Here is a 15,701-nt window from a genome sequence, read left to right on the forward strand (position 1 = left end):
CTCCCCTCTCAGCAGGGAGCCCAATGTGGGGCTCCATCCCAGGACCCTGAGATCATGCCCTGAGCCCAAGACAGATCCTTAACCTACTGAGTCATCCAGGCGCCCCGAGGGGAATTTCTTTATAGAAATCTACTAATAAATGAAGAAGGAATAACAGAACAGAATCAGTCTACCAAAGTTATAACCTATATTAATTAATTGAAATACAAGCCCTAGAAAGTGATCATCAGTGGCTACTAATAATCTCAGGGAAGGCACGAAGACGATGCATTCTGAGAAGAGGGTGGTAGCTGACAACACCGGACCCCACCGATGATATGTTAACACTGAAGAAGGAGAGACCCCCAGCTGTCATACGGCAACCAATATGGCAGCTCTCCAAGAATCGAACCTGTTCAAGGCCCTCGATCTAACTCCCTGTTTATAGGACAAACAAGAGATAGAGGAACTTAGTAAATGACATCTCAGGGAAGCTATCATCCAAGTCTAGAAATTCTAGAAATTCTATAAGATAAATACTCCTTGTTTCTTCAGTAAGTAATAGTCAAGAAATAAAAAGGATGGGAAGCTTTTAGAGATTAAAAGAGAAAGGTAGGAAATCTCACCCAAATGTAATACACAGACCTTGTTTGGATCCTGGTTTGAACAGACCAGCTCTAAGGACACATTGGAATCATCAGATATAATGATGCCTGGATTCTAGATGCTATCCTGGAATTGTGAATGTTCTATATGTGATATTTGTGTTGTGTTCCTGTTAAAAAATAGTCCCTCTCTCTTACTTACCAGTGAAATGTTAGAATCTGTGCACTTGCTTTTAAATCATCCTGTAAGGGCTTAAAAGGGGAGCGTTGGTGGCAAATATGTATGTTGGATGATGAGTACAGGGGGTTATTATAGTATTTTTTCTACGTTTGCGTGGGTGAAATTTTCCATTATTAATTTTTTGTTTTATTTTTAAATTTATTTTTAAGAAGTCATCTCTGTGCCCTACGTGGGGCTCCCAGCTCATGACCCCGAGAACAAGCATCCTGACTGAGCCAGCCAGGCAGCCCCTGAATTTTTTAAATTGGAAAATAAACTTAGCAGTAACAGACCAGGTGAAGAGAGCTTCATAAATCATTAGGATAAGTGAGGAGCTTTGCAAAGTTTCACCCTAAATATTTGGAGTATGTCTGTACCTACACACCTGCAGAAAAGGTATCCGCAAACGGCAGAGAATTTATTCAGCGTGCTTGCTACTGTCGATCTGAGCCCCCCATGTGCTTATCTTGAAATGCGCATGAGTCTCACCGTTTCCAACATCCTAGAGAGATCTTTGCGGCAAAGCTAACGCCGTGTGTTGGGTCAGACTGGCTTCTCACTGCGATCCTAATATCTGTTTTCCAGGTACAGCAGGTGCAGACTGTGCAGCAGGTCCAGCATGTCTACCCAGCTCAGGTGCAGTATGTGGAAGGAAGCGATACTGTCTATACCAACGGAGCGATGTAAGTCGATACGTGGGAGTCGTTTTCATTTCCCCCAACAAAGTCAGAGGGAAACACTGGGTTTGCCGACACATCCTGCTATTCCCAGATTGTTTCCTTGTTTTCATGGTAATTTTTTTTTTTTTTAATTTTGTTAACCAGATCAGAGTTACTGGAATGAGGCTTCTGTGTAGAGATTGTCTAGGTTTGTGACAAATGGGCACTGATCTCCACCTTAGTGGAATACTTTAAATTATGAAAACTATTATGCTTTTTAAGGGTTTTCACTAGGTTGAGAAAAATGTATACCCCTTGTTGGTGATTTCTATATCTTATTAATACCCTATAAACCCTGTGCTTTTTGTTTTTATAAATAAGATGAATTTGTGTGTGTCTTTGTCTGTGAACTACCACAAAACTAGTACATTTGTTCCTTTTGGCATTTCCTGAATGAAGTTTCGTGTCCGTAAGAGTACCTGATCTCCAATCTTAATTTCCTGCTGAACTTGCCTTCCCCCTGCCCCAACTCATCACCTCCGCAGCAACAATGTAAATTTGTAGAGTTATACCAGGTGTGTTTTTTAGCCACTTTGGATGCAATAAGATTGGGGATGTTATAAGAGACTAAGAACTATTACAGGTCACCATGATTGTTTTCATTTGACCATGTGAGGTTTTGCTTGTGATCTGCTGGGTCTCCGAGTTTACCGGAAATGAATTCAAATTCTCTCATTCTCTTCTGCCCACCACCTCCCTTCAGCGCTGGTGTGCCCCAGGTCCGTATGTTCTGCTTTATCCTTACTGCACCTTCTCTCTCCTTGGGCAGTGTCATAGAGTCCCGTGATCTCAACCTGTCACCTCCATGAGGGCTGGAATTCTTGTCTCTCGCTATAAGTCTAACACCAGAAGAGTGCATGACACACAGTCAAAGTTCAGTTGTGGTTACCTATTGTTATTATAACTAAGCCCTTTGGAATCCTCCCTTAACTCTGCACGAGTTTTATTGTCCTGATTAAGATACTTAACTATTTTGAGCTTTTGATGATTCTTTCCTGGGAAGTGGGAGGACGATGATCTCACTCTTATTAGGCTGTTGTGAGGATTTGAGGAAATATCTTTTCAGCAATTCATGCAGGGCCTGGGAGACGTAGCTGGCACCAGACTGAAAGCTCCTCCCTCGTCCTGACCCTTCCCTCCTTTCTCATTGCCTTCGGTCACTGAATCCATCTACATTCCCACTGCCTTAAAACCTCCATTACCTATAGAATACAATTCACCTCCCCACCTTGGCATTCACCCGCTTCCTACCTCTCCAGCTTCATTTTCCACTGTTCTAAGAACAACCAACTTTGTACGGGTTTCCCCAAATACTGCCCTTTTGTGCCTGTTTTTTGGACGTGTGGTTTTCTCTGCCTTCCCAGTTCCTTACACCGTGCCTCGTGGGATCTCTGTAGACCGCACTCCCTTGTCTCCCCGCCTTGTGCCATGGACCCTTGGCTCTCTAGTGTGGTTAATTTGCCCTTCCCCTGTAGGATAAGGACAGCACTGGACCCTGACCTTCACTTCCAGCGTGGTGCTGTGAATGCTTACTCTTACATCTCTTACTAGCAAGAGAACATCATTCTCTTGTTTTATTTACAGCGAGTTAGGAGACTGGCACACAGTAAAGGGCCAATGAGTTTCTGTTGCTCCAGTGAATCCAAAACTCTTTACATATGTTCAACACATTCTGAATGTTTTGTTACCTGTTTGTTGTGTAGGACCGGGGCCTCCTGGAGTCTGCTTTTAGAATCTCTACCATAAACCCATACTACGGTTGGCATTTACACACAAAAAATAGATCCACCTGCCACTTGGAGTGGCATACTATCAAGGAAAACATAATGGGTTTCTAGATGCTGCTAGAGATCACTCAGTTATATTGTCATTTCATCCTTGCCTGTGGTTTCTCCGTCACGAGAGCCCCGGAGTAAAGCCATTATATACTCTGCCTTTGCTCAAGCGTGTGCCATCTCCTACCTGGTTTTTCTTCCCGTTTAAAGGCATCCTAGACAAAGCCTGAACAATTCAGCCCCCTGCAGCGGAGGGCTGAGTTACCACTCTACTGTCTGTTACTGTAGCATTTCGTCTTACGTGTATTACGTATATTACAGCATTTCGTCTTACGTGTATTCTATCAGCAGAGAATCCCAGAAAATCTGACAAATAGAAGTTTGAACAAAGTAGAGCTTTTATTTTTTCAGGTCACAAGAAGCCCAGAGGTTGCATGTTGTGCAAATCATTAGTACTCCATGGTGCAAATGTAAAATCAGCCTTCTTAGAGAAAACCTTACAAGCCAACATACAGCAGAGGGAGCATAAATGGACTGGCCAAACCATGGAAATGCTCCAGTAGATGAAGTCTTGCCTCACAGAGTTCTGCATATTTCTGGGAACAGGGGCAGTGAGCCTTCGTGGGCTGCATAGTAGGGAAAAATGGCTTTCTTAGAAAGGGAGGAGTGGGTGCCTGTCGTTCTCAGTTCCATCAGCCTCTTCTTCCATCAGGATTAATCAGATCTGCTGAGCCAGGTTGGATCCAAATGACCAAAAGGTAATAGGAAATGAACCTTTAGAAACATCCAGAACCGTGCTTCCTTTACTGACATGGCTTTCACAGCTCAGGGATGTTAGAGCCAAGATTTTCTGATAGGTTGATGAGATGTCTGCTTCGGTTGGAACCATCGTAGCTACATTCCAAATGGGAAGAAGAGGATATGTGTATACATGCAGATATGTGTACACATATGTGTGTATGTGGCCACGAACATGCACACAGAAGCTTTCCCAGATGCCCCCAGCTCCCTTTAGCTTCTCTCTCTTGAGTATAACCACATCACAAGGCAGTGGTTAGCTGCAAGGGGACCTGGAAACGCTGGTCTGTAACTTCCATGTTTACGGTGGAAAGCAGCAGGGGACAAAGGGCATTGGAATGGGTGTTGAGACAGTGTCTATCCTCATCCTTCATCATTGGTCCAAGGCCGGGCAGAGAGATGACTGGTGTGTGACTTTGTCCAAGATATACTGCCTGCTTCACTCTCATTCATCTGTGCCATGGAGGTGGTTAGCTTTTCCAAAAGTGCTTTCTGTAGCATCTTATAAATAGTAAACACTCTGTCAACTTTAGCTATTGCTGTAAAATTACGTACTATAAAAAAAAGATTAAGTACTATAGTTCTTCTTTTGATTATTTCCGGCTCCTTTTGAGGACCTGAATTCTGCCTATTGCCTCGTGCCTTTTTAAACTCTTCGGCCACGGCCCTTGGGGTCTTCCGTACCATAGGCAGATGTGAGATCACTTGCAAAACCTTGGAAAAACAGCATCGCTAAAGTTGACGCTTTAGAATGAGAGAGCCCATTTAAGTACAGAAATGATTCCAAGTAAATATCTCACGTCAACATGTATTTGCTCTGGCTCACAGTGTCTGTGTATTAGATCATGACTAATGAGTTCTAGGTCGTGAGTTCATTTGCCACAAAGTCCAATAAGCTTTGATCCGGTCTGTGTGGGCCTGGATCGTATCCTCATCTCCAGCCGCTGGGGCCACACGTGTGTGGAGAGAAGATACAGCTTCAAAAGCCTTTCATTAAAATTTCCATTCCAGTGCAATTTTTGACCAAAGATCCTGTAGCAGCACGTTCATATTTACTAAAGAAAAACTGTCTTGTCGTGAATTATCCTCACAATTGTGGCAGGTAGAGGACTATGAATACTGATTCTCAAATATAACAAACTTTTTTTTTTTCCCCTGATCTTAAGCTATTTCGATCTTTCTGTGATTTTGGAGGCTGTTATTTGACTCTGTACAATGTTTGTCTCAAAGGTTCACTTGAGAGGTCTTATGTTCCCTCTTTTTTTTTTTTCGTTCCTTTTTTTTAAGATTTTTTTTTTTTAATTTATTTATTTGACAGAGAGAGATCACAAGTAGGCAGAGAGGCAGGCAGAGAGAGAGGGAGAGAGAGAGGAGGAAGCAGGCTCCCTGTTGAGCAGAGAGCCCGATTCAGGACTCTATCCCAGGACCCTGAGATCATGACCTGAGCCGAAGGCAGAGGCTGAGCCACCCAGGCGCCCTGTTCCCTCTTTCTCTTTAATGCACTTCCCTCTGTGTTAGGAAACAGTCCTCCCCATTCTCGAGTCTGGCACGCTGAAGTCTTGTGCTAGCTAATGAGGATCCCTGACCTGGGTCTCAGGGAGATTCCTACTTCTGTGTGATCATCGAGGCTTTTCGCTAATGACACTCCCAGAAGACAAGCTTGCCGGTCTTTATCGTGAACCTTCGAGCACCCGGCATCTGCCCTCACAACCCATTCACGCCTCATCAGTGCTAGTGCGCTGATGCTCCTATCCCCGGCGTCCCCATGCCGTGTCACCAGGATGCACAGGGCCTCCCTCGAGAGGTGGTCATAGCCCTCCCAGAGATGTGTCATCACTTGTGAACATGTGCAGTCATTATAATTGGTTGATACCGGAGTGTTTCCTTGGTTCTCATCATGAGGATGGGCGACTCCTGCAGCCTCACAGGCTGAGACTGATTTCTGGTGCTGGGTGTTCGAGAACAGCTCTCTGTGAGAGGAAGAAGGGAACAGAATTGGCTTTTCCTTCCAGTAGTTTTCCCATGAATCTTTTCCAAAGTCTGGATCATAGACTTGTCTTTTTGGTTTTTTTTTGTTTTTGTTTTTGTTTTTTTGAGAGAGAGAGAGAGAGAGAGAATGAGCAGGGGTAGGAGCAGAGGGAGAGGGAGAAGCAGGCTCCCCGCTGAACAGGGAGCCCAACACGGGTCTTCATCCCTGGACTCCCCGATCATGACCTGAGCCAAAGGCAGATGCTTAACCCACTGAGCCACCCAGGCGCCCCAGTCTTGTCTTTTTCTACAGATTCTTAGAATTTAGGATGGCTGATAATTTAGAATGCTGTAATTAAACAAGCTGGGAAGCACTGCATACCATGGAGACACAGTCCAACGCAATTACTACTTCCTGCAGTAGCTCAGAAATCAATTTTCTTTAATATAATGATTTTTTTTCTTTCCTTACCCCTTTTTTTGACTCCTTCTTGCCCCCACAATCAGTCCTCCATCATGTTAGTCAAGATGGAAATAAAGACATCCTGCTCTATCATGGCCAAGTTAAGAAATCCTTTTTTTTTTTTAATGATTTTAATTTTAAAGGATTGTCCTATATCAGCCACTCTTTGAAGCTCGTCTGCTGTTCAGAGATGATCAATATTTTGAAATGCCAGTGTGCTGACTGCCTGCGTATCTGTTGCGGTAAGACTGGCCTGGTTGGAGGTCTTCTCATCATCTTCCTGTTTAGCTCATAGATTTCTCATCAACCCTAATACAGAATTCTATAAAGTGTGTTTCACAGAATGTTAGTCCCATGAAAGCATTCTGTGGTTACATAAGCAGGGAAACACTGTGCCAAAAGCCCTTCTTTTGAGGGCTCTAAATTTCTATTTGTCTTCCGAAGGCTCTGAGAAGTCCCCTGGAGAAGAACTGCAGTGCCTTAGAAAGTGAACCTCAGAATTCTTTGATCTTGAATGGTATGGAGTCCTGTCTCATGGTGTACTTTGGGACTTGGTACATTATTAATATCTGGACAGAGAACAGATTTGTTCAAAATCCATGAGCATTCATAAAGGACTCACATTTTATTTTTTTTTTAAGTTTTTATTTATTGTAGAGAGAGAGAGAGATAGCACAAGTGAGAGGAGCAGAGGGAAAGGGAGAAGGGGAGGGAGAATCCCAAGCAGACTCAGTGCTAAGCGTGGAGCCCCGTGTGAGACTCCGTCTTAGGACACTGGGATCACAACCTGAGCCAAAACTAAGAGTCAGACACTTAACTGTGTCACCAGCTACCCTGAGGACTTACATTTTAAAAAGTCATTTCTTGAAAATCCTACAGTAAGTACATTTTCTGAAGCTACTAATTATAATTTTCATATACTTTTTTTTAGAAAGAAATTTAGTGGCAAGCAATGCACTGTTTATTTTATTTTTATTATTATTATTTTTTTAGACAGAGATTGAGAGAGCATGCGAGTAGTAAGGGGGGGGGGGGTGCTAGGCGGGCAGAGGCAGAGGGAGAGGGAGAGAGAGAATCTTGAGCAGGCCCGGTGCTCAGTGTGGAGCCCCACACGGAGCTCGATCTCATGACCCTGAGATCATGACCTGAGCGGAAATTAAGAGTCAGATGCTAAACCGACTGAGGCACGCGACTCTCCTTTTGCATATACTTTTTAAATGCTTAAATAAGAAATATGAAAAGGGATACTCTTCAAGTTCCTTTTTTGTCCGTTAGTGAAATAGGTTTCAGGATTTATAGGTACAATTATGTTTTCCTATTAACATTTAAGTACTTCCTACTTTAAGGAAATCAGGCGTGGAGTTTCCGTAGTTGAGACTGAGAGGGTGTCTTCTGCGTTTATCCTTCTACTGATAAACACATTCAAATTAGTATAGGGTTTGGTTTGTCATTTGGGTTTCAGGAAGTATAGAGCTGATTACTTAGGAAGCTCTTGGAGAGAAAACTGCCCTTTCTGTGGAAAAGCACACTCTCTCTGCGGTTAGAGATGGCTCCATTTCTTCAATAACATAAAAATTCCCATGGGTCCCCTGGGTGGCTCAGTCAGCGGAGCGTCCAAATCTTAATTTCACCTCAGGTCATGATCTTGGGGTCCTGAGATCAGGCCTCTCATTGGACTCCCGAGTTCAGCAGGAGTCTGTTTCTCCCCTTCTCTCTCCACACCCCCACCACAAGCATATGCATTCTGTCAAGTGAGTAAATAAATCTTTAAAAAGAAAGAAAGAAAGAAAGAAAGGAGAAGAAAAAAAAAGAAAAAAGAAATTCCCCTCTTTTCAAAAATGGAAGACTTTCAAATATGGCTTCTCAGAATGTCATATTGGGTAGGTTTGAGATCATGAATTCCTATCCTTAAAACTCATAGATGAGTAAGTGGAGGCCCAGAGAGGTACAGTGATTTGCCCAGCTAGTTAATGTCTAGAGTTCATATTTTCTGACCTTCAATGCATGGTTCTTTCCAATGATCTGCAAGTAAAGGTCTTTTGATCCTGAGTAATTTGGGGGATTGGAGGGAAGTTCAGTTATAAGCAAACATTTTAGTAAACTTTATACTATTGCATGATTATATATCTTATTATAGGTCAATAATTGAACTTACGATCTTTTTTTACTCTTTAAAACTAAGAATGTTGTTATTTATATGAATCTCTTTTCATGTTTTTAAAAAAATCATCTTATACTTTTATAGTTAAATATATTTCGTGAATATTTAATGTTCTTTGGATAGTCATAAAATGTATAGAAAAGTCCATATGTAATAATTTTTCAACATTGAATATTTTAGTTAAATGGCTTCCGAGAGAAAGGCTGTATTATCTGACTATCCTGTCTATATCACTTTTTATTATTTTTCATTAGTAGAATGAACTGATGCATATTAAGGGTAATTGAGATGTGATATTTTCCTATCCAGTAGCTTGTTGTCTAGAATAGTTCTCCACGATAATACCTGGAAGAGTTTGGACACTTATTTTTTTTTCCTCCTCACTTCTCCTCACACCTTTTATTAAGAAAGGAAGAAATGGAAGAGATCCACATATCCTTTTATAGGTGTAGAAGCAAGTTGTGTTACTAGTTTTCTTAAATGAATTGCTGATACCCCTTTGGGTATCCTGTCTCCTACTAACTACACTGTGACCTCAACAAACAGCACTTTTGCATCAAGATTTCCTAATCTGTGGAATGGAATTAATAATTAAAAGTGTTACTTAGTAACTAGGTCAGGGACAGAGAGCGTAGGGAATGGGAATTGGGGTAATTAGCATTGTCTGAAAAAGTATATTCACTTTTGGTATAGGGATTCTTCTAAAACTAACTGCAAAAGTCAAACTTGGTAAACATTTCCACTTGAACAGTATTTGAAGCTGGAGTGAGAAATCTCTGTTGAAGGCACGTAGTTGTGAAGGGTCTGTTTGTTGAATCATGATCTTGTGCCTCACAGAGAGGCTGTTTGCCTGGCCTTAGCACTCTGGCCTCAACAGCACACATAAGTGTGTTAGCTGTTTTTGTCCATTTTTGAAATTATCCATCTCTGACAAATGCCTGGTCTGTCTACCCCTCCTCATGCTAAAATCTCTCTGGATTGACCACATATTCTTCCAAGCTCACCTTCTTCTTCACATTACAATAAAATGGCTCTTGTCAAGGTCATTGGTGACCTCCAACTGTTAAGTCTAATTGACATTTTTCTGGATTAAATTTTCTTAATGTCAAACAGCCACCCTGCCAGCTGCTCTGTTCTTGCTTGAATCATGATCTCCTCTTGGCTTTTCTGACTGCCTTCTTCTGTTTTCTTCTGATCTTGTTAGGTCTTCCTCATTCTTAATATTGGCCACATAATTTTTCTACAGCCGAAGTTCTGTGTAACTTTCCCTACTGTTCTCTAACAGAGATCACATTTCTTTCACAACACTTAATGACTATCTGTCGTTGCCGTGACTGTTTTTAACTTACCTAACATTTGTCTTTCCCCCACCAGAATGGGAGTTTCATGTAGTCAAGTGCCTGGTTTTTGCTCCCCATTTTCTGATACCTAGAACAGTTATTAAAAGAGGTGCTCGGGGCGCCTGGGTGGCTCAGTGGGTTAAAGCCTCTGCCTTCAGCTCGGGTCATGATCCCAGGGTCCTGGGTCCCAGGGTCCCGCAGGGAGCCTGCTCCCCCCACCTTCTCTCTGCCTACTTGTGATCTCTGTCTGTCAAATAAATAAATAAAATCTTTAAAAGAAAAAAAAAAAAAAGAAAGAGGTGCTCAACCTATATTTGTTGAAGGAATTCAATAAAAGATAGCATTTAATGACATGGGAGACAAGAGTAGGCTACTTGGTTGGTCTATCTTATTTATTTTCTCTCTTATTTTTGCTGTGAATATTTTCTTTCTTTCATTTTTTTTTTTAATTGAAGTATAGTTTACCCACAGTGTTCCATTAGTTTCAGGTGTACAGCGTAGTCATTCAACAAGTCCCTACATTGTGCTATGCCCCTCACAAGCATGGCTGCCATCCGTCACCATGTAATGCTATTATAATACCACTGACTGTATTCCCTACGCTGTACTTTTTATCCACATGATTGACTTATTTCATCATGGGAAGCTTGTATCTCCCGCTCCCCGTCCTCCTTCCTTCTGGCTACCATCAGTTTGTTCTCCCTATTTATAGGTTTGTTTTGCTTTTTGTTTGTTTGTTTTGTTTTTTAGTTTCCAGGTATAAGTGAAAGTATGTATTATTTGTCTGTCTCTGTCTAACTCATTTCACTTAGCATGATACCCTCTAGATCCACCCCTGTTGTTGCAGATGGGAAGATTTCGTCCTTTTTTATGGCTGAGTAATACACCATTGTGTCTGTATACCTCATCTTCTTTATTTTTTCCTCTTTGGATGGACATTTGGGTTACTTCCATACCGTGGCTATTGTGATTACTGCTGCAGTAAACAATAGGGGTGCATGTATCTTATTAAGTTAGTATTTTTATTTTCTTTGGGTAAATACCCAGTAGTGGAATTACTGGATGAGATGATATTTATATTTTTTTGAGGAACCTACACACTGTTTTCCAAAATGGCTGCTCCAACTTAACATTCCCACCAATAGTACACGAGGGTTTCTTTTCTCCACATCCTCACCACGCTTACTACTACTACTATTACTACTACTACTACTACTACTACTGCTGCTACCAATACTACTACTACTACTACTTCTTCTTCTTCCTCTTCCTCTCCTTCTCCTTTCTTTTAAATTCTAGCTATTCTGACTTATGTGAGGTGGTATATCATTGTGGTTTTGATTTGCATTCTTCCTGATGATGAGTAATGTTGAGCATCTTTTCGTGTGTGTTGGCCATCTGCATGTCTTCTTTGGGAAAATGTCTACTCAGGTCCTCTGTCCATTTTTAATTGAATTATTTGTTTTTTTGGGTATTGAGCTGTACAAGTTCTTTATATATTTTAGATATTAACCCCTTTATCAGATATCATTTGCAAATAAGTTGGTTGACTTATTTTGTTGGCATTTACCTATGCTGTACAAAAGCTTTTTATTTTGATGTAGCCCTAATAATTTTGCTTTTGTTTCCTTTGCCTGAGGAGACAAATCTAGAAAAATGTTGCCAAGGCCAATGTCAAAGAAATTACTACCCACGATTTCTCAAATGAGTTTCATGGTTTTAGTTCTTATACTTAAGTCTTGAATCCATTTTGAGTTTATTTTTATGGTATATGGTGGAAGGAAGTGGTCTAGTTTCATTCTCCAGCATGTAGCTGGCCAGTTTTCCCAACACCATTTTTTGAAGAGACTGTCTCTTCTCCTTTGTATTTTCTTACTTCCTTTGTCATAGATTAATTGACATATAAATGTAGATTTATTTCAGGGCTCTTCTATTCCATTGAGGTATATGTCTGTTTTTGTGCCAGTACCATACTGTTTTGATTACCACAGTTTTGTGTAGTATATCCTGAAATCTGAGATTGTGATACCTTCAGCTTGTTGTTTTTTCTCAAGATTGCTTTGGCTCTACAGCATCTTTGATGGTTCCAGACAAATTTTAGTTTTATTTTTCTAGTTCTATGAAAAATATTATTGCGATTTGGGGAGAGATTGCATTGAATTTGTAGATTTCCTAGGATGGTATGGACATTAAACAATATGAATTCCTTTCAAAGGAGGGAATTTTAAAACTATAAAACACTGATGAAAGAAACTGAAGAATGTCTTTCCATTTGTTTGTGCATTCTTCAGTTTCTTTCATCAGTGTTTTATAGTTTGCAGACTACAGGCCTTTCACCTCCTTGGTTAAGTTTATTCCTAATTATTCCATTCTTTTTGGTGCAACTGTTCGTGGAATCATTAAATTCTCTTTCTGCTACTTTGTTATTAGTGTATGGAAATGCAACTGATTTCTGTGCAGTAATTTTATATCCTGCAACTTTACTGACATGTTAACTTGGTTGTTTTAAATACATAAGGGAAAATGATTGGAACTGAATTGAGATGCTGTTAACATAGTATTAACACAGCTTTTTTGGCGGTGCGTTGGGGGAGGTTCTTTTTTTTTTCCCCACTGCAAAACATTTTTGGGCTTATGTGCAGGTATGTGGTTGCTCAGTTTTTGTTATTGTTTTCAAATATATAAGACAGTATTACTAACTATAGTTACAGTGCTGTACGTTAGATCCCCAGAACTTACTCTTTAACTGAAAGTTAGGTCCTTTGGCCATTATCTCCCATTTCTCCCAGCTCTAGCCTCTGGCAACAACCATTCTACTCTCTATTTTTATGAATTTAATTTTTTATATTCTGCATCAAAAGGAGATTATATAGTCCTTGTCTTTGTCTGACTTATTTCACTTAGCATTATGTTCTCAAAGTGTTCGTAGGTTTTTGTAATGGCTGAATAACATTCCATTGTATATATGTACACCACATTTTCTTTATCCACTCATCTGTTACTGGGCACTTAGGTTGTGTCCATGTCTTGGCTATTGTGAATAATGCTGCAGTGAATAGGGAATATAGATACCTCTTTGAGATACTGATTTCATTTTCTTCAGACATACACCCGGAAATGGGATTACTAGATTATATGGTCACTCTGAAATAGACACATGGGCCAATGGAACAGAACAGAGTACCCAGAAATAAGCCATAAACTCAAGCATATACAGCCAACTAATCTTTGACAAGGGCTCAAGGATATATAATAGGAAAAGGACAGTCTCTTCAATAAGGGGTACTGAAAAAAATTGGATCTCTACATGCAAAAAGAAAAGAAAGAAAGAAAGAAAGAAATTGGATCACTATGTTACAGCACTCACAAAAATTGAAATAGATTATAGACTTAAGTATAAGATCTGAAACTATAAACCTCCTAAAAGAACACATAAGGTATATATACCCTCCTTGACATCAGTCTTTGTAACATTTTAGGTACGAAACCAAAAGCACAAGCAAAAATAAACAAGTGAACTCATCCAACTGAAAGGCAAAGGAAACCATCAGCAAAATGAAATGGCCATCTAATAAAAGGGAGAAAATATTTGTATGCCATGTATCTGAAAGGGGTTGATATCTGAAGTATTTAGGGGACAGATACAACTTTTTGTTTGCAAAAAAAGCAAATAGTTCAATTAAATGGGCTAAGGACCTGAATACACATTTTTTTTTCTCCCCAAAGACATACAAATGGCCCACAGGTAATGAAAAACTTCTCAGCATCACTAATCATCAGGGAGATGCTGTTAACGAAAAGACAAGAAATAACATGTGTTGATGAGGAGGTGGAGAAAAAGGAACTCTTGTGCCCTGTTGGTGGGAACATAAATTGGTACAGCCATTATGGAAGACAGTATGAAATTTCCTCAAAAAAAATTAAAAATCAAACTACTGTTCCATCTAGCTCAGTTTTTCTTATTTATAAATTTAAACTAGGGACTGTGGATCAAAAGCTTCCATGATCCATTTCTGCCAACGTTGACTGAAGGTCTGTGTGTACTTCCCTGACTTAGGTTGTCAGGACAAATGACCTGTACATGTACTTATTACGTGTACCTCATCTGTGTGCTTAAAAACCATTCTAGCAATGGACATTGTGCTAATGCTCTCAGGGATAGCTACAACAGGCTGTACAGCTCCTACATGATAGCAGACTTTAGACTTTTTAAAAAAACTTGGACTAGAAGAACTAATCGTTGTGAGATTGTACTTTTTTCCTTCATGCCTGTGAACTGTGGGTTGCACATTTTTAGTATCTTCCGGTATTGTGGTTCTTAAAGTTTCGCAGACCAGCCGCACTGACATCATCTGAGAACTTGTCAGAGGGACCCAGCTGGTCTACTGGATCAGGAATTTTGGGGGTGGGAGTGGGGTCTGGCCGTGGGTGTCTCACAAGCCCTCCCACTGATTCTTATGAATACTGAAGTGTGAGAACCACATTTCTTTATTAGAATTAAAGAATTTAAATATAAAGTGCGAATGTCTGGTTATCTTGATGTAATGGTAACAGGATGATATGCAGTTACAGTTCCAGTACTCCAGACATTATCAACATATTTGGTAATGAAAATACTGCATGTGAATGGGAAATCCCAATTAATTGTTGCAAGAATTCTTATCGACTTTTACCATTCATCGTTGCATTTCCTCCCTCGTTGTTTTGGCAACAATTCAGTAGATGCTTTTAGTTTTTACTTATTGTTACAGCAGTTGAAATGAGCAGAAGTAAGTCTGTCTTCTGAATTTAAATCAAGCCAAGGGTTTTATTCATGATATTGAGTCGTATTTCTTTCTTTATTTTTAGTCTTTTTTTTTTTTATTCTTAGTTAATAATAGGAAATTAAATGTCATGTCACTTGACTTCCCTTTGGAATTACCATTTACCCTTTGGTGTCTTTCACAAAATGGACATGTTCCCGCTCAGTGGCATCTTCTGGCTTCCGTCTAACTGGAAGCATCGGAGAGATCTGTTTCAAAACTCAAATAAGTCATGCGTACCGGCCAGATGGAGATTATATCCCGCATGAACGCAATTTGTTGAAGATTCCAAATAATAGCTACTTCTGTGCAGGGCTTTTGTGATGCACATTAAAAACTTCATAGTGGAAAACTGTTTAAGGCAGGGTTCTTGATTTTAAGCAACAGAAACCAGCTCTGGGTTATGTGAGCAGAACATAGGACTTATCGAAAGGTATTTGTGACTTAGAGAATTTCACGGATGTCCGGAGAACGCAGCCGAACCAGGATGGGCATGAGTGGTGTTACGCATCCAGACTGTAGACGAAGTCACATCACAGAAGTCCAGTGAGAACACCACATGCTGCCCTGGTCTCAAGTCACACACCCTTGCCGCCTCTAGATTCTGGCCGTGGCTGTGTTAAGGGGGGGTGACTGTTCCCCACCTGTGTGGTTCCCCTAGCCAATAAGTGAGACAGTAGATCCCCGCCTTTACAAATAATTCCCCCTCATTCCCAAATTCTCCCAAATTTCCTCTTGTGCTCTCAAACTTTTGGAAAATACTTAAGAAGACATCCTGGCCTCACTTATTTACCTATTTCTTCAATCTGGTTCGATAAAATGAATATTGCTTTCAGGACACTGAAACACTTTCCAGTAAGATTACCCCCTA

The 15,701-nt window shown here is 40.4% G+C and overlaps 1 protein-coding gene across 2 annotated transcripts in view; it reads left to right on the plus strand.

Annotated features, from left to right (window-relative positions):
• Positions 1-15,701, plus strand: part of LOC111153619 (regulatory factor X3) — a 155,239-nt gene that overhangs the window by 40,742 nt on the left and 98,796 nt on the right. For both annotated transcript variants that reach the window (XM_022512762.1, XM_022512761.1), the window contains exon 2: positions 1,390-1,487. In XM_022512762.1, the coding sequence (XP_022368470.1) occupies positions 1,390-1,487 (98 nt within the window). The remainder of the gene's footprint in view (positions 1-1,389; positions 1,488-15,701) is intronic.

This window comes from Enhydra lutris, unplaced genomic scaffold (assembly GCF_002288905.1).
Source record: "Enhydra lutris kenyoni isolate GAN:26980312 unplaced genomic scaffold, ASM228890v2 scaffoldscaffold33, whole genome shotgun sequence".
In the NCBI taxonomy this organism is placed as follows: Eukaryota; Metazoa; Chordata; class Mammalia; order Carnivora; family Mustelidae; genus Enhydra; species Enhydra lutris.